We start from the raw sequence: 25586 nt of genomic DNA, 5'->3' as shown, positions 1-25586 counted from the left end.
AGGTCAATTTTATAGGTGTGCTTTAAATGGTAATGGTTTCACTACAATATAGTGCTGTTTCCACCACACAGTCACCAAAGTGCTTTACGTTGTCAATCGCATTCGCAAACTCACACACCGATGGAGGCGGCTGCTATGCAAGATGCTCAGCCCATCCACTGGGAGCAGTTTTGAGGTTCAGTGTCTTGCTCAAGGACACTTTAATATGTGGACAGATGGGGAATTGAACCTGCAGCCTTCCAATTGACAGACCATGACAGAAGTAGGCAGTAGAATATATTAAGCTCGGAATTAATATTTTACATACTATTTAGACCAAAGATATATAAACATTTGCTTGTCTTAATATGTCTAAACCGTAGGACTTCGATATGCAAACTAGGCGAAGGCGTCATATCGCGACTTGTTTCGACTTTCCGGACAGCCAGTAGCGACTTCCCTTACTGAGGAGGCGGCGTCAGTGATTGGCTGCTGGAGAGCGAGACACCCACGAGCCACAGATCTCGGGAGTGTATGCGGCTGGCTGTTAAGTTCGGGATTTTTCTCGCCACGTAAAGTCAGTCTGCCTTAGGTGAAGATGAGCACCTCGGAGACCTTGGATCGAATGGAGCTCTGCGAGAGCCTCCTGACGTGGGTAAGTGTTGGGGTTGTCGGTTTTTGACCGCTGACAGGACAGGACTGCTCCTCGGCGCCCGGCGACGCTAAGCTAGTAGCGTCCGAGGCTAACTGGCTAGCCGCGCGAGCTAACGGTGGAAATGACTCTACGTGTGCAGCCACAGGCCAGCTGTTGTTGTGTTTAGCCGCCGATGTGCCGTTTGTGTGCGTTTTTCCGCCGTCTTCATGCAGCCCAACTCCCCAGACCTAAATCTCTGCCCAGTGTTGTAACTGAAGGCTTAAAATCGAGACACATTGGCCTTGTTATGATTATTTGTCGAGGGATTTGACGCTTATGAAACATATACCCGCTAACTGTCTGCCTCAACGGGGTCTCACAGCTGCTTATTGTTGTCTAGTGTAGCACGTCGCCGCTTCTTTTCTTATTCCCAATCATGAGTCATAAGTCAGTATTAGTATACATGTATAAACTTTGAATACGTGTCTTTCTGGGTAGAAATAGCTTCAGACAGCAGAGTCGCGTGTTACCGATTATTACCCTATGTTTACATCACTGAATCAGAGGTCCGGTTCTTTATAGTCATTCTAATATGAAACATCATTGTTTTATTCATCTATACAGAATATTGGTTATGTGTTAAACGTGCATTTCATCAATACAATACATAAAAAAAACAGCCCCAAAGTGCTTTACAGTCGAAATAGGGACATCAAAAGGCAAAATGTACACCCTTAATAATAGAAAACACTAGTTTCGCATACAAACCCAATTTAACTTAATTTATATACCCCCCCCCCCCCCCCCCCCCAATTTTAACTTTTGTCTTATAAACAAAAGAAACATGAATCAGTTCTGTAAATTTTAACTTTTGATGCATTCTTTTTAAGAAAAAAAATTGCAATGAATACTAGGCCTGTCAAAATACTTGGCCAATCAGGTGGAGCACTACTTGGTTAGATGCCTGCTAATTGGTACATACAGCTGTGTTGCCTGTACTTGTGTAAATTAAGGGCAAGTGAAAGAGCACTGTTATTTTGTGCAACAAATCTCTAAGTTTAAAGACATTAAAATCTACTTGAGTGTATTCACTGCTAATCGTATTGCTATCACAATACTTTTGAGCAAGATTATTGCATGATCATCTAATACCATGCAGACCTACTGAATAGCATAACATTTCTTTAAAAAAAAAAGTGTAATCTGCCTTCCTACATAGCACAGTGTTTGTTTTCAGATGTACAGTTTGTTGGTAAAGGTTTGTCTCTTCTCAGGCAGTACGATTTCGGTGTGCATGTTACAATAAACTCACTCAAAATGTGAATTTAGTTCTATTTCTTGGTTTCCAGCAAAAATGTTGCAAGATTTCACTTTAGCGTCTCTCTACAATCACCTTTTTAGTTGTAGGCGTCAGTGTTGTTTTGTTTCCTCATCACTTATTTATACAACAAAATTTCCAAATAAACTTTTGTTGTGGTGGGAGTCTTTGACTGCAACGTTTTCAAAATGCACAGATTTGTCTAAACAGTTTTCTGGAACGCTACAACAATTTCAGATTCCAGAGTGTCACGCTCACTCTTTTAAGTTTAACAACATTTTTCCGATAAAGTGTACATTAACTCCGTCATCTGTAGCACATGCATAGACACGTTTGTCACACACACCAGATGCTGAGTGGGCCTTTACAATGAGGAAACACAGTTTAAAGGAGCCTGACATGCAAACCACAGTATTTTCAGCTTTTGTGGCATTTCCGTGTGGTGTGATTGTTATCAAGACATTGGAATCTGATCAATGGATCAACATGACATGCACGCCACAGTTCTTGTGTGTTGTTGGACAGCTGTGCATTTTTCCCACATGACCACCGCAGTCTTCTAACTATGTACAAATTTCAAAGTGGAGGCTTTTGTGGGGTTCAGAGTTTAGTTTGCTCTCAAAGTGGCACAGTTGCACCACACTAGGACCAAAACAAACCCAAAAAACGAAAACTCATTCAGGTTGTCCGGAATGCTGACAGAACAATTTTGGCTCCTGAACCACATGTTTGACACTTCTCGTTTCAATGATAACGCCTAAAAAACCCACAACAACACTTTCTTTTCTGAAGTAATGTCATGAGAAAGCTTGTATCACACAGTGCTACTTTACCAGTGCTGTAAACGCTTGAGATGTCCTGTTGTGGAAACTCTGTACACGTACTTCGGTTGATGTCACAAAACAACTGTCTTAAATGTCACTGTTGTATAAGGAAAACACTATATGGTATTGGTTAGAAGATCGCTCACTGCAGACATGCTATCCCGCTTTTGCTCAGCTGTGTTGCTTTCTTTCAGGCCACGACCCAGGCTGAGCTGGGTCAACTGGAGGAGGGTATGTGATATTGAAAGACCCCAAATTTCCTTTTGCTTCTTCCATACACATCCTCAATATTCCATCCAACACATCAGTAGATGTGTATTCCGTCCATGTGATCATGCTCCAAAGCTGTGAGTGGATTTTGTTTGAGTGAAACTAAGAAGTAGATTTTTTTTTTCAATGTACAGTAGCAGGCAAACATTCCTCACATACTTGTTAACTGTGAAGTCACAGGAGCGAGTGTGACCGATCATTAATGCAATTCACAAAACTGTACCTCTTACGAAACAGAAGGGCAGCAGGATAGCTTCTTAAATTTAAGTTTATATGAAGAGGTCTTGCTTGATGATGAGTTAATGTGCCAGAAGTAAGATGTGACAACACAGTTATCACAAAAAAAAAAAAAAAGTAAAGTAAAATAAAGTAGCTTTGCTTAAGAAGAAAGAGCCATTCTTTAAGTCATACAGTATATAATCGTACAGATCGCATCTTCGCTGCTATTTAATTTTTCTCCCGATGAAAACCTTGTAAACCACATTACTTTTGCTGTCACAGACAAGCTCGTCAGTGGGACTCAAATTAGTTTTTTTTGTTATTTGAAAGAGTGCATTGCATTGCCAAAGAGCTTACTTACATTTTGTACATATGTGGCTTTTTTTCCATCTGTAATATATGCATGTCGGACAACATATAATTAGTTTAATGCAAATAAACCAGCATTGTTTTTCTGCCACATAGTTAATAGCTGTATAAACATAGTTCTTTTAAGAAATTGAAACTTCCATTACTATACTTGGTTCAGAGGGTTGTTCCAGTTGAGCTTCAATAGATGTTTAGTTCAGTAGCTTATAGCCATTATTATATCTGTTATTACAGCTTTCTACAGACAAAAGTGCTGAATTGTTACTTCAGTAGACACAGACGTGGTTGTTGACCTCCTTCCAGTCTCTGGTCATCGCTTCAAGGTCCCACGATTAGTATAATCATATTAAGCTGATTGGGAGGTGATTCTGATGACACAGAGGACATGGTGCAACCCTGAGCGATCAGCGAAGAGACATGATATGACTACTGAAATCATTTGTGTCCGTTGTTTTCTTGGTTATTATATATTTATTATTGATAATCTTATTGATTCTTGGAAAAACAACAACTGATACACTGATTTAGGTCTCAGGAATTTAGAACTTTATGTAAGGACTTTACATACAAAAATATATATATATATATATATATATATATTTGTTGTCGGTTAGCAGTGTGATCCATCCCCAGTGTGCAAGTTAGGATACACAAATGTTCCGCTGATGTACTGATTGATTGACTTCCAGGCCGATGCAAGATTGTTGATTTAGTTTTGTGACAGATGAGAGTTTAAACTCAGAGTTTACAACTGAACTAGGGATTGAGCTGATCCGATCCCAACGTAATTCACGGATCGGAAATTTCCGATCCAACCTGTGGAGATTTCTGATCCATGAAGCTGCGTCTGCGCTTTACTGTGCTGAAATGACTCCACATGTGTTTCCCTGCCCGCTGCTCTGCTTGCTGACTGCAAATCGTGGAATGGATTTCTTGAACAGACGCCGGTCTCAATGAGACGCGGAGTAATGAGTCAGGAAATCTATTCCACAGTTTGAACCCAGTGAGCAGGCTAATGTAGTAGCACTGTGCTATCCATCTTTTCATGACAACATGTCGCTGTTTGTTAGTATTTTACACTCAAAACACGGCAAAGCAACACAGCAACGTGCAATGTTTGCAAAGCTGTTGTACAGCGAGGCGGCCGCTCTACAGCCAGATGTCACCGTTTTAAAATGCCAGCTCGCTGAGGAGACAGCAGCATCAAAACAATGAAATACTTGCTCCTCCGCTGTAGCAGTCGATTCACACCTCCGTGAAGCTGCGTCCTACTCCACCCAAAACTCCCTAAAAATAGTCCCAATCGTTTGTGCTGCGTTAGAGCTGGGAAAATTGCAGTTTGTGTTGCGTTGCGAAAGAATTTCCCCAGGGATTAGTAAAGTGATTCTGAGGTTTCAAAGATATAACAAGTTTATTATGAGATGATGACGTCACGCAGACCCCCACATTTTCCAAATTGAACAAAAAATGTTTGTACTGCTTCTATTTCTGACATTATACTAACCTCAAGTTGCGTTTTGGGAGAATACATGCATACATTTCATACTTGCCTGTAGAGAGGAGTTGATTAAAGCCTCATATAAAATCAACAATAATGATAATAGTAATACTAAAGCAAACAGCACTCTGCTATTGGAATGGTATCGGTATCGTATCGGCAGATATCCAAATTCGGGTATCGGGATCGTATCGGAAGTGAAAATACATGGATCGGTGCATCCCTAAACTGTACCATTCATATCAGACTTCATTCATCTACAGCAAAGTTCCCCAATTCCGGGCCTCGAGGACCGGTGTCCTGCACATTTTAGCTATCTTCCAGCTTCAGCACACCTCAATCTGATGATGATGTCATCGTCAAGCTGGTAAAAAAGCCAAGTCAAGAGGCCCTTATTGCATTCAGGTGTGTTGCGGTTGGGAGAAACCTAAAACATGTCGGACATTGCAGGAATTGGGGAACCCTGATCTACAGCAATGCCTGCACAAAGCAACCCACCTGCCTGGCCTCCCCGTGGCTTCACAATAGGCATCACGTGGAACATACCATCCTTTCAATGGCTTTGTTATCCTGTGATATTTGTATATACACTATATATTTCACTGTGTGGCAATGAGAGGTCATTGTGTCGAGTTGGGATTGTTCGGGATGTTTTTTAAAAGGACTCACCCCCTGTAAACAGAACAGATTGGGAAAAGGTACATTTTAAATGCTTCAGAGTGACTCACGGTCATGCATAGCAACCAATAGATTTCATATGGCCATGCTTTTCATGTCCTTCAGTCAGTTGTACTTTCACAGCCTGTCGACTGCTGCTCGCGGCTCGTCATTGCTGTCATGTTTGCTGGTACTTTGTCTTCCTCTGATCAGTTGGCTCATCCCATGTTTTCTTTTCTTCCACATCTTTCCTGCAAAGGGAAATGATGTAAATGGTCGTGGATCTTTTGAACAATGACTCTGCTTGCAATCATTTCTGCAGTAAAATTTGTTGTGTTTCAGGTCTGTTTAATTAACTGTATCACTTAAAAAAAGAAAGAAAGCATACTTTTTCACTCCCCTTGGGAAAATGATTTCTCTGCATTAAACCCATCCTATTCGTCGTCAACCTTAACTATACATGGAATGTAGTTAAATGTGGAGTGATGTCTTGTGATGTTTGTTTTAGCCACATTTTAAAACTGTTAAATATCTGAGAAGACAAGTAAATTGGGTGCTTTTATTCAGTTCAATAGTTTTTAAAAATGTTTGTGCTTAGTGATAAATAGCAAGTGAATGTTGTGTAGTAATATCTAAAACTGGAAGTCAACAAATAACCCATTATAAAGATAAGAGTCCCACAGGAAGGAGAGTCATTGTAACTGAGCTGTTGCTTGAATTTGCAGAAAGCCGTTTATTTGAGCTGGTTGAGTGAACACTGAGTGGGTCATTGAAGCCGGTAACGTTTCTCTTGGCCTCTCATGGCTGATTGATGTTATGTAATCGGGAGGTATTGTTTGGGGTCGGGTTTTGTGTTGCCTCCAGGCTAGAGAGTAGCTGCTGCCGAGCTACCTAAATATAAAAAAAAACCTCTACAAGCTTGCTGACAGGGCTCTTATTTTAAAGCTGTTATACAGCTAATTGAGCCAGTGAATGCCATGACAGCATAAAATGTCAATATCACAGTATTGCACTTCATCACTTGCTAATTATAAAATTTGATGTTATTGTGAGTGTCATGTTCTCTTCATGACATGTCCTGTGTCCTTGTGTTGTTTATCGGCTCGAGTGTCTGCCTGTGGACAGATCTAACTCTGCTAAAGATACTGCCATGCCCTCAGTTGCCCTTCTGTAGCCAATCAAGTACATCTGAAGGTCTACAGCCGGCAAAATTACTCCAAATATTGGGAATGTAAAATAAAAAGATCACAGTACGTTACCTTTTAATGTTGTTTAAGCTTGTTAAACCGTTCTATTCACGCTAGTCCAGCACAGTATTGTAAACAAGGTTTTCAATTTCATCATGTATATTTTGATACAATTGTGAAAACGGCAATTCAGGCACGTGCGAATTTAGTGGCATATTCACATTTTGAGCTGCTTATCTCATAGTTGATACACATTAGATCAGTGCAGAAGCAACTGATTCTGTAATTAAAACAAAGATGCAAATTATTCCATGACAGAACTCATCGCTGATCACAGCTGAGGATTCTACTATATTAAAATAATAGAGCATCAAAATGAATGCTTCCTTGAACTTCATTTGGTTACACAGTCTTGTCACTTAAGAGCTTTGAATGGAATTTATTCCTGACACTCATGCAAACTGGAAGTCTATGCGATTATATTGAAGCCTCGTTTTAATCTGATTCGCTCTCAGTTCACACTTGTGGTGCAATTCCTGATTTCAGCCCAAAAGTTGAAGCTTTTCGAGTTGGTTTGCTTCCTGTGCGCACTGTCACTTACAGTGTACTGAGCTGAATATGATGCTTGTTGGATTAATACTTGAGGACTTTTCACTATCTTAGAACTCACTGACATCCGGTGTGTCTAAAAGAAGTCAAAACACACTTCAATATGCGCATCCTTCATACAAATGGATGACCCTAACACAGTATGTTTCAACTGGTCCTAACAGGATTTAGTAAGCACACCCTCAACATCCTCCACGTGTTTGCTTACATAGTTACAGAATAAACCTGCCCTCTGGGAGATCATCCCTCAAACTATTTCATCTCTCTGTACAGTTGTTAATAGTAGATTTCAGTCAGAAAGGTGGAGCGATGCACTGACTGAATTTCAAGCATGTCATTTTCTTCCAACATTCCTGCTCTCGGCCTCCCGTCCTCTGGCACATGGACAGTTGGCATGTCGGCTGAATGTTACTCCTTTCACTGCATCAGTCTTTGTGGTTGACAACAAAATGAAGAGCTGAAAAAAAACCTTGACAACGGGAGAAGAGAAAACGGTTCTGGAAAAGAATAATGTCGATGTACGAACAAATGGAGCAACGGTCATGCTATGCTGAGTTTGCAGATTGTGAGTTTCTTACTTCTGCACTGGCTTAGAGTCAGATATGATTGATTGCAGACATTTGCATTGCACAAGTGAACAAAACTTGGACAAGAAATACCAATCAAAACACATTTAACCCTCTTGCCTTCAGTACATTTGTTTTCACAATAGTACTTTTTGAGCAAAGTGCACCGCTGATCATCAAATCTATTTTTGGTGAGAAAGATGCAATCAATTCTTCTTTCCTCTTGTTTGTCGCCAACAAACAGCTGCTATTCAAAAAGTCGTGTGACCTCAACACAGAGAAGCTGCACAGTGGGAATGTTAGAAACGGCATTCATATGTGATGCTATGAGTGTGAATGAACGGTTCCTGTTGTATCCTTCACTGAGCACTGCCTGTGTATGTTTGTGTGGTTCAGGTCCAGACATTTGGTGTGGAGGCTCAATGCAAGACAGTAGAAGACTTGACCAGTGGTATCGTCATGGCGCAAGCTTTGCAGAAAATGTAAGTTTGTATGCTGAATGTTTGCGTTGTGAAAATATTTCTTCACGTTTTCTTTTCCGATTCCATTGTTTTCTCTTTTTCGATTTCCAGAGATATAGTGTATTTCAATGATGCTTGGATTGGCAGAATCAAGCCAGATGTTGGAGACAACTGGAGGCTAAAGGTATGGACTCGAGTGGACATCTGTTAATAGTTTTAATGGCAGTAATATGTGGGTTGTTTTTTTTTCAAGGTTCACTTGCATTTATATTTGATAATCCTGAAAAAAAAATACACATTTTTAATCTGCCATTTTCAGGTCAGCAATCTAAAGAAAATCCTAAAAGGCATCCTGGATTATAACCAGGAGGTAAGATGATTTTATAATTTTTGAACAAAGGCTTTCAGAAACTATCTTCTACACAATGATCTAGTTTTGATCCAATTAATTTTCAGGAGAGTTTCAACACTTCTTTTGTGTTTGTTTAGATCTTAGGCCAGCACATTAACGACTTCACGCTACCCGACGTTAACCTCATCGGAGAACACTCTGACCCCGCCGAGCTCGGGAGGATGCTACAACTCATATTGGGTTGTGCTGTCAACTGTGAACAGAAACAAGGTGCGTGTTGAATACTCAGTCTGTGCATGTCAATGTGTCGACTTAAAAACAATGAGCAGTAGTTTTGTGTTTTGTCAACTCCAAACTCCAAATGCTAATTGGGTGTGTTCGCGTGTCTTTGTCCTCTCTAGAATACATCCAGACCATCATGATGATGGAAGAGTCTGTTCAGCACGTTGTCATGACAGCCATCCAGGAGGTAGACTTTTCTTCTGTTTCAACTTGAATCACATTATATTTTGTGTCGTGCTGCTATTGATCTATTCTAATGTGTTTCCTCAGCTGATGAGTAAAGAGACACCAGTCACGGGGGGAAATGACTCATACGTTGATTTGGACAGACAGGTACAGAGACATCACCATCAATTCCGCCTTGTGCTTTTGAATACATTGCTGGTCTTGTTATACATGTTTATACATGATCTATTAAACAGCTGGGTGTGAGGGAAACGATGACTCAGCAGTTGTGACGCTGTTACAGTGCATAAACGTCAACGAAATTTCACTGTGTTGCCCAGAAGTTCAACAACTCTGTGAGAGGTAACCGCAAACGTTATTCTTCCTCTTTGTTCCAGTATAAGAAGACGGTTGAAGAGCTGAATGATGCGTTATCTACCAAGGAAGAGATTGCTCAGCGATGTCGAGAGCTCGACATGCAGGTTGGTTTTATGCTGTGATGAGCTTTCGGGGTTCAGGTTTCTTTGCTGCTGGTTTAATTCACCATAAAGTTTTGTGCTGCACCTTTTTATCACATAGCCTAACAATATAGAACTCATAACTGGATTTTGCAGGTCTGTCAATGTTGTGCGTTTAAAGTGAATAATATTAAATATGTCTCTTGTTATAATTATGAGACCATTTGCATTTTCAAACAATGATGCTGAAATGGAACATTTAAGTACCGTATTTTCACGACCAAAAGGCGCACCGTACTAAAAGGCGCAGTCTCAGTTATGTGTGCCATTACTGCATTTAACACACACATAAGGCGCACCTGCTCATAGGGCGCGGGTTCCATGCCCAGACTTCCCCCTTTAACGTTCTCATGGTGTCCGCATTACAACAACACACGCACACAAGCATACAAGTGTGCGTATTTAAAAATAGAGCGGGAGCAAAACTGAGTTTGGTTGTGCTTTATTTAAGTATTGATTACAAAGTACTAACATTTTTTTTTACCTGTAATCGTCATCAATCAAACCCATCGAACTCCTCGTCCTCTGTTTCTGAATTGAACAGCTGCGCTAAATCTCCATCAAACATACCAGGTTCATTTTCTTCACTGTCAGAGTCACTTTCCGTGCCGTGCGGCTCCTTGGAAATGATGCCGGCTTTTGCGAAAGCTCGAACAACAGTGCCAGCAGACACGCTAGCCCAAGCATCTACAATCCATTTGCAAATTGTGGCGTAACTCGCCCGGCGCTGCCTTCCACTCTTAGTGAAACTGTGTCTCCGTCGGTCATCCATCGCTCCCACGCCGCTCGCAGCCTTACTTTGAACGGCCGGTTCACACCGATGTCCAGCGGAAATGTTCAATTTTCATTTCTTCTGCTAGCGTTACTGCTTTTAGTCGAATGGTGACCGTCGAAACGCTTCTCCCACTCGTTCTTTGTGCGATGATCCACTGCTCGAGTCTTTCCTCCAACTCGGGCCACCTCGCCTTATGTCCGCGGAAACTCAGCTGCGTCTTCTTCACCTGTCGGAGCTCGTTTTCCAGCTTCCTCCACTTGCGAACCATCGATTCATTAATCTTAAATTCTCTCGCGGCTGCTCGATTTCCATGTTCCTCCGCGTAGCTGATGGCCTTCAGTTTAAACTGTGCTTCATAAGCGTGTCTCTTCGCCATTTTCAGGGTTGTCAAAACAACAATGTTCTGCATAACGCACATACCCGTTCATTTATATACAATCCACGCCCACACTTCCCCCTTTAACGTTCTCATGGTGTTCACTACTACGTCCGCTTTACAACAACAACACACACATAGGGCGCACTGCACCATAGGGCGCGCCGCACATTTTGAAGAAAATCTAAGACTTTTATGTGCGCCTTATAGTCGTGAAAATACGGTAGAACTTTCAAATAGGTTTTATATTTTGTAGTTGTGTCATTATAGTGATAAAATGTCCTTCAATACTAGGTTGGCCCAGCCAGTAAAACGTGCAGTTTGAACTGTTAAACATCAGGCGGTACTCATCAGCCACAACTTACATAAACACTCACAAAACACAGTTTTCGGACCACATGTTGGGCTGAATTCAAGGATCAGATGTTCTTTTCAGACCAGAAAAAAAACACTTTAAAATCAAAATCTGGTTGTACTGCGTCAAATTATAGTGCTTGGTTAGTTTTTGATTTAAATAACTAAGGGTCATCATAGGTTTACTGTGATGTGTTACACCAATACTAATGTCAGTTATAAGACAGAGTATAAACAGGCAGAATAACAAACCTTTGTGTATTGATACAGTATAAAATACAAATCAATTGCTCATTTAACTGAATCATATATTTTATTCTTTCCTTTTCTGCTTGTCATTCAAAACTCATTTACGACCTTTATGATGTCGTACTCAGTGCTTTTAGATATTTGGTTACACTTTAAAAGCAGCTCCTTTTTTTAATCTTAAATTATATGTTGTCCAAAGGGTGATTCTGTTGAAATTGATGCACATGACCTTTTCTCCCCTTAATTATTTTTATTGAAAATATCAATGGAAGTGAAGCAATAACAGCGACACACCACACGCTGTGGAATAAGTATTTCAAATGTAGTTTTTTCTAATGGGAGCAATGACATTTCATTGAAAGCGGAGCTGTAATTTAAAGTGTCGCCTGTTCTCCTGCTGTGTTGAATCAGTTTCTTCCTTATTTCTTACTCTTTCAATACTGTGTGCCTTGCTTTGAAGGCCCTCCATGTCCAAGAAGAGCGTGATAGACTGAGGTTAGCGTATAATGAGCTAGAAGAGAGGGTAAATCCACACTTTCTTTTCTTTTTCCTGTTTATGACGTGTGGTGTGCTGGATTTAAAAAAAATTTTTGACAGTCTGCTTGCACCAGATTCCCTTTATCCAGACTGTTTGTTTGTGTGTGCATGTGTGTGTACACGATTGTGCGCAAATGTTTGTGCGCACATGTACACATGGTCCTCCAGAAGCACACCAGCAAAAACTGCAGTTTTGTGTGGGTGTGTCAGGTGCCATCCTTTCAACTAATGATCCTCAGTGTTGGTTTTGTATGATTATTTTCTTAACCTTGCTGTGGTTTGTGTTTGACAAAAGCAACAGACAGCAAGGAAAAGAGGTTGTAGTTTGAATCCATGACAGTCCATTCCTTGAAGCACTGTTGAATCTGTTAAATACTTTGATGTACTGTGTAACTTGAAAGTATTCCACCCGTCTTTTGATTCTGTCTCTGAATTCAATTAGCCCGTTTTTTAATCCGGTATCAATACAAAGTAGCAGAACCGCTTGCTCAGCTAAACGTAAAATTCAATCGAGGTGATTATTTACACTGCTATGAATGATATTTGTTCAGAATGTAATTACAAAGAAGAGTTATTCATTGACCAGAGCCCATGGACACTGCGCAGCCTTAAAGACCGAGCGCTGCAGCATCTTTTGTCAGACTACAAGTAGCACACGTCAGAGATGACAAAAGCTGCAAGTTATTGTTTCTCCTTTCTTTTATTCACTCCCCTACGCATAATAGATAACTATACACACCATTAAACATTTTATAGTACTTTAAATTACTCCTACTTTAAATCACTCCTGTTTTGTTTATACTACCTTTAAGGATAGATTAAAATGGCGTTAAAAATCTTCATTTGTCCTTTTTGATAAATTGTCCAGTATCTGTTGCATGACTCATCAGCCTGCAGTCAGCACAGTTGTTCAGTCTTGCACGTATTCTTATCTCGTCCCAGTAGGAATTAAGTATGTTTGAGAGTGAGACTGAAAACTCCAGACCCACCACCCCCACCCCGGTCTCCTGCTTTTTCAGCTCTCGTGTTCACGTCAGCGATGTGATTCAGGCTTGTTGCGCTCAGAGCATTTCCACACTGGTGCAAGTTCTCCCTGATTGCTCTCACATGTTTGTGTTATCAGCACATTCTAGATGGAGAGGTTTTCAACATTACATGGTTGGTGTTTCAATGATCGCATAATGGGCAATAATGAAGTAAACACAAATATCCGAAAACTTTGGTTGCAATATTTATACGATTTTTTTTGGGCTTTATTGTGAAATCAGGGCTCCCAATTGATGGAAATTGCTTTGTTTGCAAGTCAAAGTAATAATTTGAAAAGAGTTCAGCTTTTCGTATGTATCAAAGCATAGCCATAGTACAAGTAACATTTTTTTACCCTTATTTTAGCAGGTAAGTTAATGAGAACTGGATTTCATTTACAATAACTTGACAACCCTGTCAAAAGTAAAAAAAAAAAAAAAAAGGCTGTATTTTAAAAAAAGAACAACACAGCAACCAGCCTCTGCTTTGCTTTGCTTTGTGTTTTGAACCCTTGTCTATCACACTCAGGAGGTAACATCAATGTGTAGCCCTCTTTGCCTTGTTGAAGTGTGTTTGGTGTGTGCTTGCAGTAGTACCAAACTTAATGGTTTGAAGGCTCTTAAGGAATTAAGATTGAAGTTGCTTTACAGATATTGCCATGTTTTCAATTTCACTTTTTTTCCTAATGCATTTCCTTCTCTTTGTCATTCTTTCTACATTTTTCCATCTTGTCTTTTTCCACCCATTCTTAATCCATTTCTGCCTTAATCCCGCCCCTTCCAAATCTGTTGTCTCCTGTTCGATTCCTCTCTCTTGATGACGCTGGCTCCCTCAGGTGGCAGCGCTGCAGGAGGAGAAAAGCAGCTTACTGGCAGAAAACCAGGTGCTGATGGAGCGACTTAACCAGTCTGACTCCATCGAGGATATCAACAGCCCCGCTGGGCGGAGACATCTCCAGCTGCAGACACAACTGGAGCAACTACAAGAGGAAACCTTCAGGTTTGTGACGTTTATGTATTCTGATGGTGCGATGAGAGGCTTTTGATTGAGGAATTCCACAATAGAACTTTTTTACAGAATTAAGAGCACAATAGGAGTTCTACCCATTACATCTTAGCCTCCTTTTTCCTATAGCATTACTGACTCATATGACCTATCACAAAGACTAAATCATCATTTGCAGTCAGCTTCACTTTAGCTACTGTTATTTAGTTTCTAAAATCCTCACGTTGCTTACGTGTTTTCCTTCACTGATTTGTTTGGGTCTTTAGAGGATTTGACATCCGCTTAGTGAATCCACTAAGTGTCTGATGTGTCAGAGCACATCAAACCAGGATAATCCATACTTGTATTGTTTCAAAAGATGTGATGATGACATCAATGCTGAAAATGTCAGGCTTTTGATGATCGTTTTTGCTTCCAATGCCTTGTAGGTTGGAGGCCGTGAAAGACGACTACCGGATCCGTTGTGAGGAGCTTGAAAAAGAACTTTTGGATGTGAAGTCTCAGAATGAAGAGCTCACATCTCTGGCTGATGAAGCCCAGTCTCTTAAAGATGAGATGGATGTCCTCAGGTAATTCCGCTATATTCAGACACTTGACAAGACAATAGAATTTCTTTGCAGCACTGTTCATTGCCTTTCAAATAATGTTCATGGTGAACTTATTTGCAGTTTAATTTGGCATGCTAAATGCTTATTGTGATCTTAAATGTGTAGATTGTTTGTTTTTGTAACCGAGCAATGTCACATATTGATGACCAGTCAGAAAAATACACATTTGGCACACAAAAGATGAGAATAGACCTTTTTTTTTTTTCTTTCTTTTGTTGATTTAACGTCTCTATGCAAAAAAAATGAATGGTTTTCCTTGCAGGCACTCATCAGACAAAGTTTCAAAACTTGAGGGAACAGTTGAACATTACAAGAAGAAGCTGGAGGACTTGGGGCTCCTCAGGAGACAGGTAAGCACAGCTTAAGATTGATCTGTCAGCATAGATTCCTTTTTTTTGTTTTTTTCAAGTGGTAACTGGTGTGTACACTTTACAAAAATGTGTACATAAATGGTTTCACAGGTTATGAGAGGATTAATGTGTTTAACATGGTGGAAATACTCAGTTATTACTCAATGAATTTGAATGACGTTTTTCATAAAAGTAGCAGCAGAATCCGGTATATCTTTGTATTAATGATAGCTCTCTGGAAGTGAGGATAACATCTTTTTTCTCCCTCAAAGTTGTACAGCCGTCTTGTAAAATATTCCACAGAGACTATTTATTTTTTGGGTTTGGGTTAGGGTTACGAAGAAAACTCATACCATAAGTGTCTCTATTTTCTAGAACAAACTCGCAGAAGAGAAGAACACGGCGTTGATGCAGATCAATGTGGGCTTGGAGGAAGATTTACGAAAGGCGAATGCTACCAAAGGCCAGCTGGAAACATACAAAAGACAGGTACAAGATGTGCACTTGGACATTCATGTTTTTTTTTTGTTTGTTTGTTTTGTTTTTTTCACTGTGGATGTGCAGAATAACCCAGGTTATTTGTGGGTCTTTTTTTTTTTTTGTGAAATAATTTTCTTGTCTGAACTGTCCCCTTCTCCCAGGTTGTGGAGCTTCAAAACAGACTGTCAGAAGAGTCTAAAAAAGCCGACAAGATGGAGTTTGAGTATAAACGAGTCAAAGAGAAAGTGGACTCTCTACAAAAAGAAAAAGATGTATGTTTGTTCCATATGACTTAGTAACAGTGTCAGCTCTATCAAAGTTGAGCAAAGTAAAATAAAAATAGACAATTAAATGCATTCATGCTAGATTTTGCATCATGTCTTTTCGCTTAGTCTCATTTAATTGTACTTCTGTTTGCTTCTGCAGCGCATGCGGACCGAGAGAGACTCTCTGAAAGAAACTATTGAGGAACTCCATTGTGTCCAAGCTCAAGAGGGACAACTTACATCAAGTAGAGACATTTCTTTGTGGCTAAACTCCAGTAGGAGCCAGCCAAGTACTAAGTCAGTGCTAATTGATTTTAAACCTAAATTAACTAATGCTGTGTTTGCACAGGTTTGTTCCCACTGGTGAGTAACGACGGCTCTGATTCGCTGGCTGCGGAGATCACCACTCCAGAGATTCGGTATGAAGTTTGGATTAAATTTAGCTGTATGTGTCATCAGAACTGAACTGAGTTTGACACTAGAAACGGTGTAAAAGGAATCTGCTCTGTCTGTATTGTTGTTGACATTGTGTCTTTTTTAAAGCAGCAAAGGGTATCTGGATAGCACAGCATATGTGTGATGTTGCTATTCACCTTGTAGACAGATGTGCTCGATCCCACTCTGCATGTTTTCTCTACAGTTTTTAGGTAGATTGGTTTGACCTAAAAAGAGCTTCTCTGTAGAGAGTTATGTAATAGTTGCATCAGCCCGACAGCAGCTTTCCAAGATGGAAGGGTTTTCTATTGGTCTCGTGCTACGGCTGGTTATTTTCCCCCCTTCACTTCTGATCTTAGATTAGTTTTTTTTCTTTACACTAAAATCCTGACCTTCTTAAAGAATTTTACTCCCAGACAAATGATCCATCCAAGCAATTTATCACATCCAGAAGCAGATAAATAAAATAGTGTTGTGTCTCGAGTTAAAGAAACGTTTGTGAAAAGATACTAATATGTTGCAATGGGGACTTTTATGTGTGTCTAAGATCAACCTGTAGCTTTTATACGGGGCATCTGGGATTAATTGTTGCAATTGTGGTTGAATGCTGAAGCAGCATGAACAACAGCTGGAGATGCAGTAATTCTCTTAATCTACTGCACCTCCTCCAAAGACTTCCTTCTCCTTCCCTGGCACGCAGCCTTTACGAGGCCGCAGCTGTGAGCGCTGTCTGGAAACATTTAGGCTTGTCCCTGTCGTCAGGTCTGCTGCCGCACCCTGAAAAAACGGGATTCAGACGACAGTCTGAAAAGTGGCCCGATTAACATCTGAAACGGATCAAAAGATAAAGTGTAGCTCTCGCCTTGTTATTCCACCTGGGGTTTCAGCGTTCACCTGACCACAGAGCAGCATTCTTATTCTTATATTCCCCTTCTTCTGCCTTTGCATGAATGTTCCTTTTTTTTTTGTTTTTAGCTGTAACTCAGTTTAACGTGCCTCACTCACACATGCATGTTGTGGAGCCCATTTTACACAGATTACATGTAACTTCTGTTGTTCTCTCTGCAGTTTTGGTTGTTTTTTTTTTTCTTCATCTTGTAGTAGTAAAGCTAACTTGAATCAATCCTTCCTCGCTACAGAGAGCAGAGAAAAAGCTGACACTGTCCAAAGGAAGCATTGTGTCAACACGAGGCAGTGGCACGTCTCCCAGACAAACTTTGAAAGATGTGACTTTGTAAAAACAGTAGTGACTCAATCTCAGTTGTATTTTTAGCTACAAAGTCCATCCAAGACTTAAGTAGTGTTGTATTACAGCAGTATTACATGAGTGTTTATACTGCAACTCTCATAGTATCAGTGTCACTGCTTATGTTTGCTTTAGTTGAACAAAAACTTAAATTGAACTATATTTTGATACAATTGCTGTTTATATGATGCCATCATTTCACCTTCAGCTTTTGGAGAAGTTTGACTCAGTGACTCAGATTACGGTACTTCATTTAGGCCTCATTGTTGTAGTGCGAACAAATTCACTAATTTAAAGTGAGCACAGGTCTTGCTGTGGTGAATGTTTTGCTCTGCATGTGCAGGCTGTTAGTAGAGCTGTTATGGATCGCTGACATCCAGCCATCGTGTCATAAACACTTAATTAGAGCACCAGGAGCTTCAGTTAGATACATCCGGGAGCCAATCTCACCTGACTATATGTAAACACAGTATACAGACTGCCAGTCCATCTCAGGACGCACACGCGCACACACACACACACACACACACACACACACACACACACACACACACACACACACACACACACACACACACACACACACACACACACACACACACACACACACACACACACACACACACACACACACACACACACACACACACACACACACACACACACACACACACATTTATAACAAATGTAAAATGATTAATAACTCTCAAATTAATTTCATAAAATTAAATGCATGAATGGAAAAGAATGAAAACTTCCTTTTGTTAGGTACATTTTTTATTTCACAAAATAACAGGTAATTTTTATAAAGTATTGGTACTTTTTCTCAACTGTACATATTGGAGTATTTGTCTGGGTGTTGTGATAACAGCTACTTGTCCTCAAGTTTCAGTGCAGTTTAACATTAACCGTTTTTGTGGCCCGTGTGTGCTTACGTTTGTTTTTGTTTGTTTTCTTTACAGGGAACATCTGATTCGCCTTCAGCATGAGAACAAGATGCTGAAGTTGGCCCAGGAAGGGTCCGACAATGAAAAGATCGCACTGCTGCAGAGTCTACTGGAGGACGCCAACAGAAGAAAGAATGAACTGGAGACAGAAAACAGGTAGACACAGACTGAAGCTCAAAGCCTGGCCGTACCAACGCCACCAACAAATGTGCTCAAGGCTGAGTTGCTCATACCACCAAAGCAGAAACTCCCTTTTATTTGTATTCAATTGAATCTGAACCGAAAATGATTAGAATCTGTGACTGCCAAGATAATTTTGGTTTGGTCTCCTAATATTATGTCATAAATCCTTCTTTTTTTTTTTTCTTTTTTTTTTTACCCCCCATGATATTTCAATCAAACACCTCTCAGCCAAAAATCCATTCCTCTGACTTGTTTTCTCCCACTGCACACAGTTGGCTCATCGCTGAGTTCCAGATCATGTCGTCAGACTGGTGTTTTGTGTTTGCTGTCCAGGTTAATCAATCAGCGCCTGATGGAAGAACAGAGTCAGGTGGAGGAGCTGCAGAAGAATCTTCAAGAACAGGGATCTAAAGCCGACGATGTGAGTGGTCAGACGCGTGTGGTGCTCTTGTTTCACAGGGAGTGCAGCGGAAATGTGGCAGCGACAACAAATCTTCATCACAGCTCCCAGTCACACTGTGCCATTGTAGTTTCAATCTGCTGAAGAGAAAACATTTCTTGTATATCAGTTATTCGTGTCAGTGTTATAGTTGCTAATGTGATTACGATAATCCTCGTGCCTTGAAATAATACCAATTTGGCTTAGTAAAGAGGTTTAGCAGCATCACTAACTGAGTTACAGGTTAGATCCCTGAATTTTAGTTATTAGCTTTAGTGGTGTATACAGACAAGTCATCAATAAACAGGATAGGAAGCAGGTTTCCAGCTGATGCTGGAGGTTTGAATACATTTGGAAGGTGGTGTGTTCAAGGTCAGCAGTAAAGATTGTAAAAACTGATCCTTTTTTTCCATACAATGCCCCGTCCTTCAGGCTATAGTAAGTATATCATTTTGCCTAACACAAAGGATTTCTCACAGAGATGTTAGATTTGTTTTAAATTTGATCTGGAATCGTTCTAGCAGTAGAGAGTAGTAAACATAGCTGTGTGTATTGTAGAGCTGCTGTCATGTGTATTGCTGTTTAGATAGTTAGTAATGTCTAACCTGATAGAAATACCCAATGTCTCCTTCCTTATATCTCCATGCTGTAACATGTCGGAACATGCAGTCTGTTCACATTAGTCTGTTGTACACCACCTCACTGGTTCTCACACTGCGGTCTGGAACCGACGGGTAGAAACATCCGGTATTTGATTTCACACACGTTTTGGCAATTATTTCACATCATACTTAAAGTATGTGATGAATCTAGTTTTCTCTGCACTATTTTAACTTGTGTAGAAGCTATAATTCCCTGATTTACCAAACATAAGGTTTTTTTTTTCAAGTTCAAGTTCATATCTGAAGAAGAATGTCTTGTGAATGATGTTCTGTCTTTTTCAGTCTTCCATTCTGAAGAAGAAATATGAGGAGCACATGTAAGTGATCTGAGCTAACTTTTTTCATCTAAGGGTTACGTTATTATGGTATTCAATCTGCTCAAGTGGAAATGGCAAAGTAGAAAAAACAGAAAACAATTATTCCTCTATTTTCTCCTTCTTCTCAGGGAAAAAGTACGAGAGCTGAACAACGAGCTTTTGAAGAAAAACACTTTGATCGATGAAATGGAGCCGAAATACAACGCCAGCTGTGAGTTTGGAGTCGATTCTGAAAGAGTCAACCTTTTCATCTCTTGTAGGATAAATACTTGTTTTTTTTATTTTGATGTCTCCACAACGTTACGTCCAGTGTTTGAAGTACAGATATCCCCATGTGACAGGCGCTAAAGTATAATATTGTAAATCATGAATGTGTAAATTAGATTTTTTATTATTACTGCCTCAAAAATCATGAGCTAATTTAATGTATGTAGAAAATAAGTGTATAAGCATAACCAGCATGCAGTTGTTTTTTTTCCAATACAGTATTTTGCCGCATGTGATTTTTACCAGCAACAACGAAAATGATTATTTTGGAAAATTTGCTCGAAGGCTCAACAGTATGAGGACCTGGACCCAAATATTGTCCAGAAGCTGCCGGTTACCTTGATGTGGTTCATCTTGTGATGGCAAACAACAATTAGACTAAGATGTTATTATTCTCCTTTCAGCCCAACGAGCGGACGAGCTGGAAGAAGCCTTGAAAAAGAAAGATGAAGACATGAAACAGATGGAGGAGAGATATAAGAAATACCTCGAAAAAGCCAAGAGTGTGAGATTATTATTATTTTTATTACTATTATTGGAAGATTCCACTGTTGAACTGGCATAACAGCTTGTGCTGTGACCACCAGGAGTTCATGGCAATCAAAGACAATAACAGCACCACTTCTGTGATGAAATCCGTCCATTACAGGTGATCCGTACACTGGATCCCAAGCAGAACCAGGGTTCTGGCCCAGAGGTCCAGGCACTGAAAAACCAGCTGCAGGAGAAGGAGAGGATGTTGCATTCTTTGGAGGTGAACAGTCTTCTAGTCTGTAGTCTGAAGGTCCATGTCGATGCAGTTGCAGACCATAAAAGGACTCCTCAATAACTACAGAAACAGGCTCTTTCATAGATGACTTTTATTTAGACTGGTGTAGTGGAGTTCAGAAAGTTCTTGCATTGCTTCAGTTTTTTCTGGTCTCGTGTTTCCTCCACACAGAAAGAAATGGACAAGACGAAGGGCCAGAGAGATCACGAGGAAAAGTTGATTGTGTCTGCCTGGTACAATATGGTAAGAAAACCCTACAGAGCCTCAAAATAACCGCGACGTCTCGGCTGTCTCGGTTGTAATCAAGAGCACAGGTCATTATAAGCACTGAACTTCATTGTTTTGAATTGTTTTTGTTATCCGTGGTGTTTGACGTTATTGGATCTGCTTCTAAGGCAGACAACACTTTCACCACTAGAGGGCAGCGTAGGCTACTATATGACTTGAGCAGACCGCTTGCTCTCAGCATATTTGATCACAATGCTGTTGTAGGTGTTGATACCCAAACTTAAACTGTTTTTCTTTCTATCGCATCCAGAGTAGAAGACTTGTGGTTTAACTGTTGCCATACTCTTCTGTCTTTCTCCAGGGTATGTCGCTGCACAAGAAGGCGGCTGAAGACAGACTTGCCAACACTGGTTCTGGCCAGTCCTTCCTGGCCCGACAGAGACAAGCCACCAGCACACGCCGCAGTTACCCCGGCCACGTCCAGCCAGCTACCGCCAGGTAGATGGCAGCATGGCATAAAATCTCTGCGACAAACTACCTTACTTAAGTCCTCCTGAACTTGCCTATTTTTGAGGCACAACTATTTCCACTCATTTCTGATGGAAGTTCTTGATTTTCCATGCTTTCTGCCTATTGATTTTCTTTTTGTTTCTTCTTGATCAGATCCATGAGGTAGAGATGCCAGACAAGGCCAATTCTTGCACCAATTTTTTTTTTGTTTTCTTTCCCCCTGACTAAGCATAAATTAACCCTTGTTGATGCAAGGCTTCTACCTTTTTTTAAACCGCAGCATATATTTGATAGGGTCTGACTAATCACTCCAAACGTCGTCTTATTACCGCCCCCCCTCGTCCAACATTGAACTTCCTGAACCTGTACTGTGTGGCAGACTTTAGCCACGCAGGTAATGCGGACTCCTAAGACTCAGAGGAAATCAGTTTGACACTTGACTTTGGACAAGTTGCTGTTACTTATGACAAGGAGGACCCGCTCTACCTACTCATGCAGTATTTATGCACATCTCTACCTGTGGCGACTTCCAATGTTCACTTCATGCTTTATGCCTGAAGTTTACACATTTTAATTGTCCGTCGTTTTGTTTCAACTTCCTACGTTGTTACTTTAAGCTCGTTAAAAAAAAAACTAATTTACATTTCAAAAGTCTTTAATTCAATCTAATTTCACTTTGGGTCTGTCTTCAAGAGGACCTATGATGCTCTTTTCAGGACTTCTGGCGCTTGAGTGAACTGGATTTTTTACGTACAACGTTGAGTGCCTGTGATTTGACACCAGCCTCGTCAGTTGAGGTGCGTTGTGTCTGAAGCAGATGATAGGACGACTCTGGTGTCACTGAGATTGGCTTCATTAAACGACGGCAGCAAAAGCATCATTGGTCCCCTTGAAGCTGCAGATACACCAAGGTGTTAGTTTGCTATTTTGCCTGAATAATCCTCTGAATTTGTGATAAACTTAAGTGATTTCCATTGGGTTTGAAGTTGCAGTCGATGCTTTGGAAGATTGAGGCTAAGATAACTCTTCCTCCGTACACCAAACTGGTTTGTAATCGCTCCTTTAAAAAAACAAAAAAAGCAGCTTTGAGCAAAACCACGTCACTTGTTTTTTCGATTTACCAGCATTTATACGAGTTTCTCTGACAACAGTCTACGTGCCATAGTTGTGAATTTCACTGCTTGTACCTCAGTTATTTGTCAGTATTGCCGGCAGGTAGCAGATTCCAGTTCCTCTAACCTATCTGTGTCGTTCTACATCAGGGGTTCTCATATTGTGGGAGCTTGAGCCCCCGCTTTACACAATATTAACCACATGGATTTAAATAAATTTCCATCACACCTACAACAAATTCACACTCTCTGACGCCTCCTACACTTTGAGAACCTTCTGCTGGTAGAATACGTTCCTACGGTGGAATGGAAAGTCTTGTTTGATACGGGTTGAAGGTTGTTTGGATTGGAAGTGCCAAGTGTCGTCGTTGTTGTTGTTGTCATCCTTCGAAAGCTTTTGTCATCCTTCTGTTCCCCGCATATCGCAGCGATCTCTTCTCCCTCCTGGAACGTGTGTTCAGATCATTTTAACAGTCTCCTCCATCTGATCACAACTTCTCTTTTTTCCAACAGCAATGTCACTGCATGACTGGCACACCAATGAGCTGCCCAAAGCCTTCTCTGGCCTGGCCTGGCTTAACCCCCCCCCCCCCCCCCAATCTCTCTCCCTCCGACGCAACGCATGAACTCCACTGCCTGCGTACTGTTTGCATGACCTTACATTGACTCCAGCCTGTGAATAACCAACCCGCTCTCAGCAGCATGAGCACTAACAACCCCTCCTGCAGTGTCACCGGTCGAGTCAACAAAGCCTTTTCTCTGGGTGCAGCCCGAATACGGCCGTTTTGGGATACCTCAATGACAAATCTACACATATCTGCTTCTATGTACATGGTCTGAAGAGCGTTGGAGGGACATTTGAGAGGTTTAGCCTGCAAATCAGTCTGCATAACAAAAAGGAGTCTCCATCTCCTACAGCATATGTGAGTTTGTTACGTTCAACCTCTCGTCTTCTCGTTCATGAGGTTGCATCTTAGAAATGCTTTTATCTGAAGTATGGACTACAACAAGTGGCTTAAAGCTTGTAGGGCGGGTTCCGTCTGAAGGGGTGTCAGTGGGCGGTGCACCAGCATCTGGGAGATGCCTTTTCCCAGCACGAACGTATAGTGGGAGGGTGAAACTATTATCTCAGACTGAATCTCATGTAAAAGCCCCCATTAAGCCGCCTTCTTATTTATCACATCAGTCCAGTCATGATGCAATTAGTTTGAGCCAAATACAAGAAGTTTTCTGTATGATTAATACATTTGTACCTTAAAACTTAATTATAATTCAGTAAATGAAAAATATGAGACGGTGCTTTGGCTTCTTCAGGCCGCGGCATTGACCACTTTCCTTTGACTGAAAGTTAATCAGTCAAATGTTGTGGCAAGGGAAATGGAGGCAACATTTTTAAAAGGCCCTGTTGGTCGCTTTGCTTGAAAGGTGTTCACATCAGGCACTTCGGAGGCGTTTTATTTGTTAGTGCTGCTCACCATATGTCAAAATTCATAAATAAGTAGAACCCCCACATCTGGCTTTAAAATAAGGCTCGTGGTGAGCAGGTCTGGGTGGCGTTTGCATGTTCTTCCCGTGTGTGGCTTTTCCTCCCACAGTCCAAGAAAACATGCACCGCGGGTCCCTGAACAAGACCCTTAACCCCCCCCCCCCCACCACCACCACCACCACCACCACCACCACCACATGATTAATAATAGGAGACGGCGTGTACATTTGTGTAGTCTTTATTGTTTTTTTAATCAAATGTCTTATTTAAATTTTACTTGGTGAGCTTATTAAAGTTTGGTTGAAAAGGAGTGTGGCGACTGAAAACCACACATGGACCTGTGGACATATGCATTGTATGGGCATAACGACGTGGATTGAAATGGGGGAGAAGATCAGATCTTCCACTTTAGTGCCTTTGTTGAACATGCCATCAAAGTAGGATTTACCCTCAGTAAGGTGAACTTTATTTACTGACCACACTTTTTATCATATAAGGAAGAAATGGTCTGAGATGACTTCTAACCTTCATCTTCATGACTTATTTCCTGATTTCAGTACTTTAGGTGGGCTTAATGAGGGCTTTTCCTCCCGTTTTTAACCTATTTTACTTCAACTTGTTATTATAACGTGTAACCTTATAGTTTCAATCATACCGTGGATTTTTATCCTAATGGCTTATTTATTCCTTTGCCGCTTGTACAGCAGTGTTAACTCTTTTCTTTTTTTTTTCTTTTTTTTTTTTTTAAACATTAGTATTATTATAGGATCACACATACTGTTACAAAGGATGTTTCTGTAGACGTCAAAATACTGTTGAATACTTTGCTTATGCAATTGAAGGGAGGACAAGCTCTGTAATGTTTGTCTCCGTGTGACGACGGCGTGAATTGGAGAAGTGTCGGGTTACATTTACCTCTGGTTTCTTCAGGAACGGGAGAAAATCACTGTGTTGAGTAAATGGTGCGTTACAAGAGAACGTTTCCTTCTTTTACGACAAAAGAAAAAAAAAAAAAAAGAAAAGAAATCTAAAGCACATTTTACACTTTAAA

The 25586-nt window shown here is 40.6% G+C and overlaps 1 protein-coding gene across 3 annotated transcripts; it reads left to right on the top strand.

Moving 5' to 3' along the window:
- Nucleotides 1-474: 474 nt before the first annotated feature.
- Nucleotides 475-25586, top strand: hook3 (hook microtubule-tethering protein 3). 3 transcript variants are annotated; one of them, XM_080476697.1, is made up of 25 exons: nucleotides 481-634; nucleotides 8527-8612; nucleotides 8703-8775; nucleotides 8911-8961; nucleotides 9081-9213; nucleotides 9345-9412; nucleotides 9496-9558; nucleotides 9789-9872; nucleotides 12123-12185; nucleotides 14061-14224; nucleotides 14659-14799; nucleotides 15101-15188; nucleotides 15564-15677; nucleotides 15830-15940; nucleotides 16095-16179; nucleotides 16284-16353; nucleotides 18578-18718; nucleotides 19079-19166; nucleotides 20129-20163; nucleotides 20292-20374; nucleotides 20835-20935; nucleotides 21080-21184; nucleotides 21371-21442; nucleotides 21789-21925; nucleotides 22091-22560. In XM_080476697.1, the coding sequence occupies exons 1-25, from the start codon at nucleotides 578-580 to the stop codon at nucleotides 22101-22103; spliced, it is 2226 nt and encodes a 741-aa protein (XP_080332823.1). In that variant the 5' UTR covers nucleotides 481-577; the 3' UTR covers nucleotides 22104-22560. The 3 variants fall into 3 exon arrangements, with proteins under 3 accessions (XP_080332824.1, XP_080332825.1, XP_080332823.1); XM_080476698.1 differs by lacking the exons at nucleotides 12123-12185; nucleotides 22091-22560 and adding an exon at nucleotides 23563-25586 and having other exon boundaries at nucleotides 475-634; XM_080476699.1 differs by lacking the exons at nucleotides 12123-12185; nucleotides 22091-22560 and having other exon boundaries at nucleotides 475-634; nucleotides 21789-22053.

This window comes from Lipophrys pholis, assembly GCF_963383615.2.
Source record: "Lipophrys pholis genome assembly, chromosome: 12".
Lineage (NCBI taxonomy): Eukaryota > Metazoa > Chordata > Actinopteri > Blenniiformes > Blenniidae > Lipophrys > Lipophrys pholis.
The sequence above is the reverse complement of the archived record's forward strand: the minus strand, read 5'-3'. Positions and strand labels throughout refer to the sequence as shown.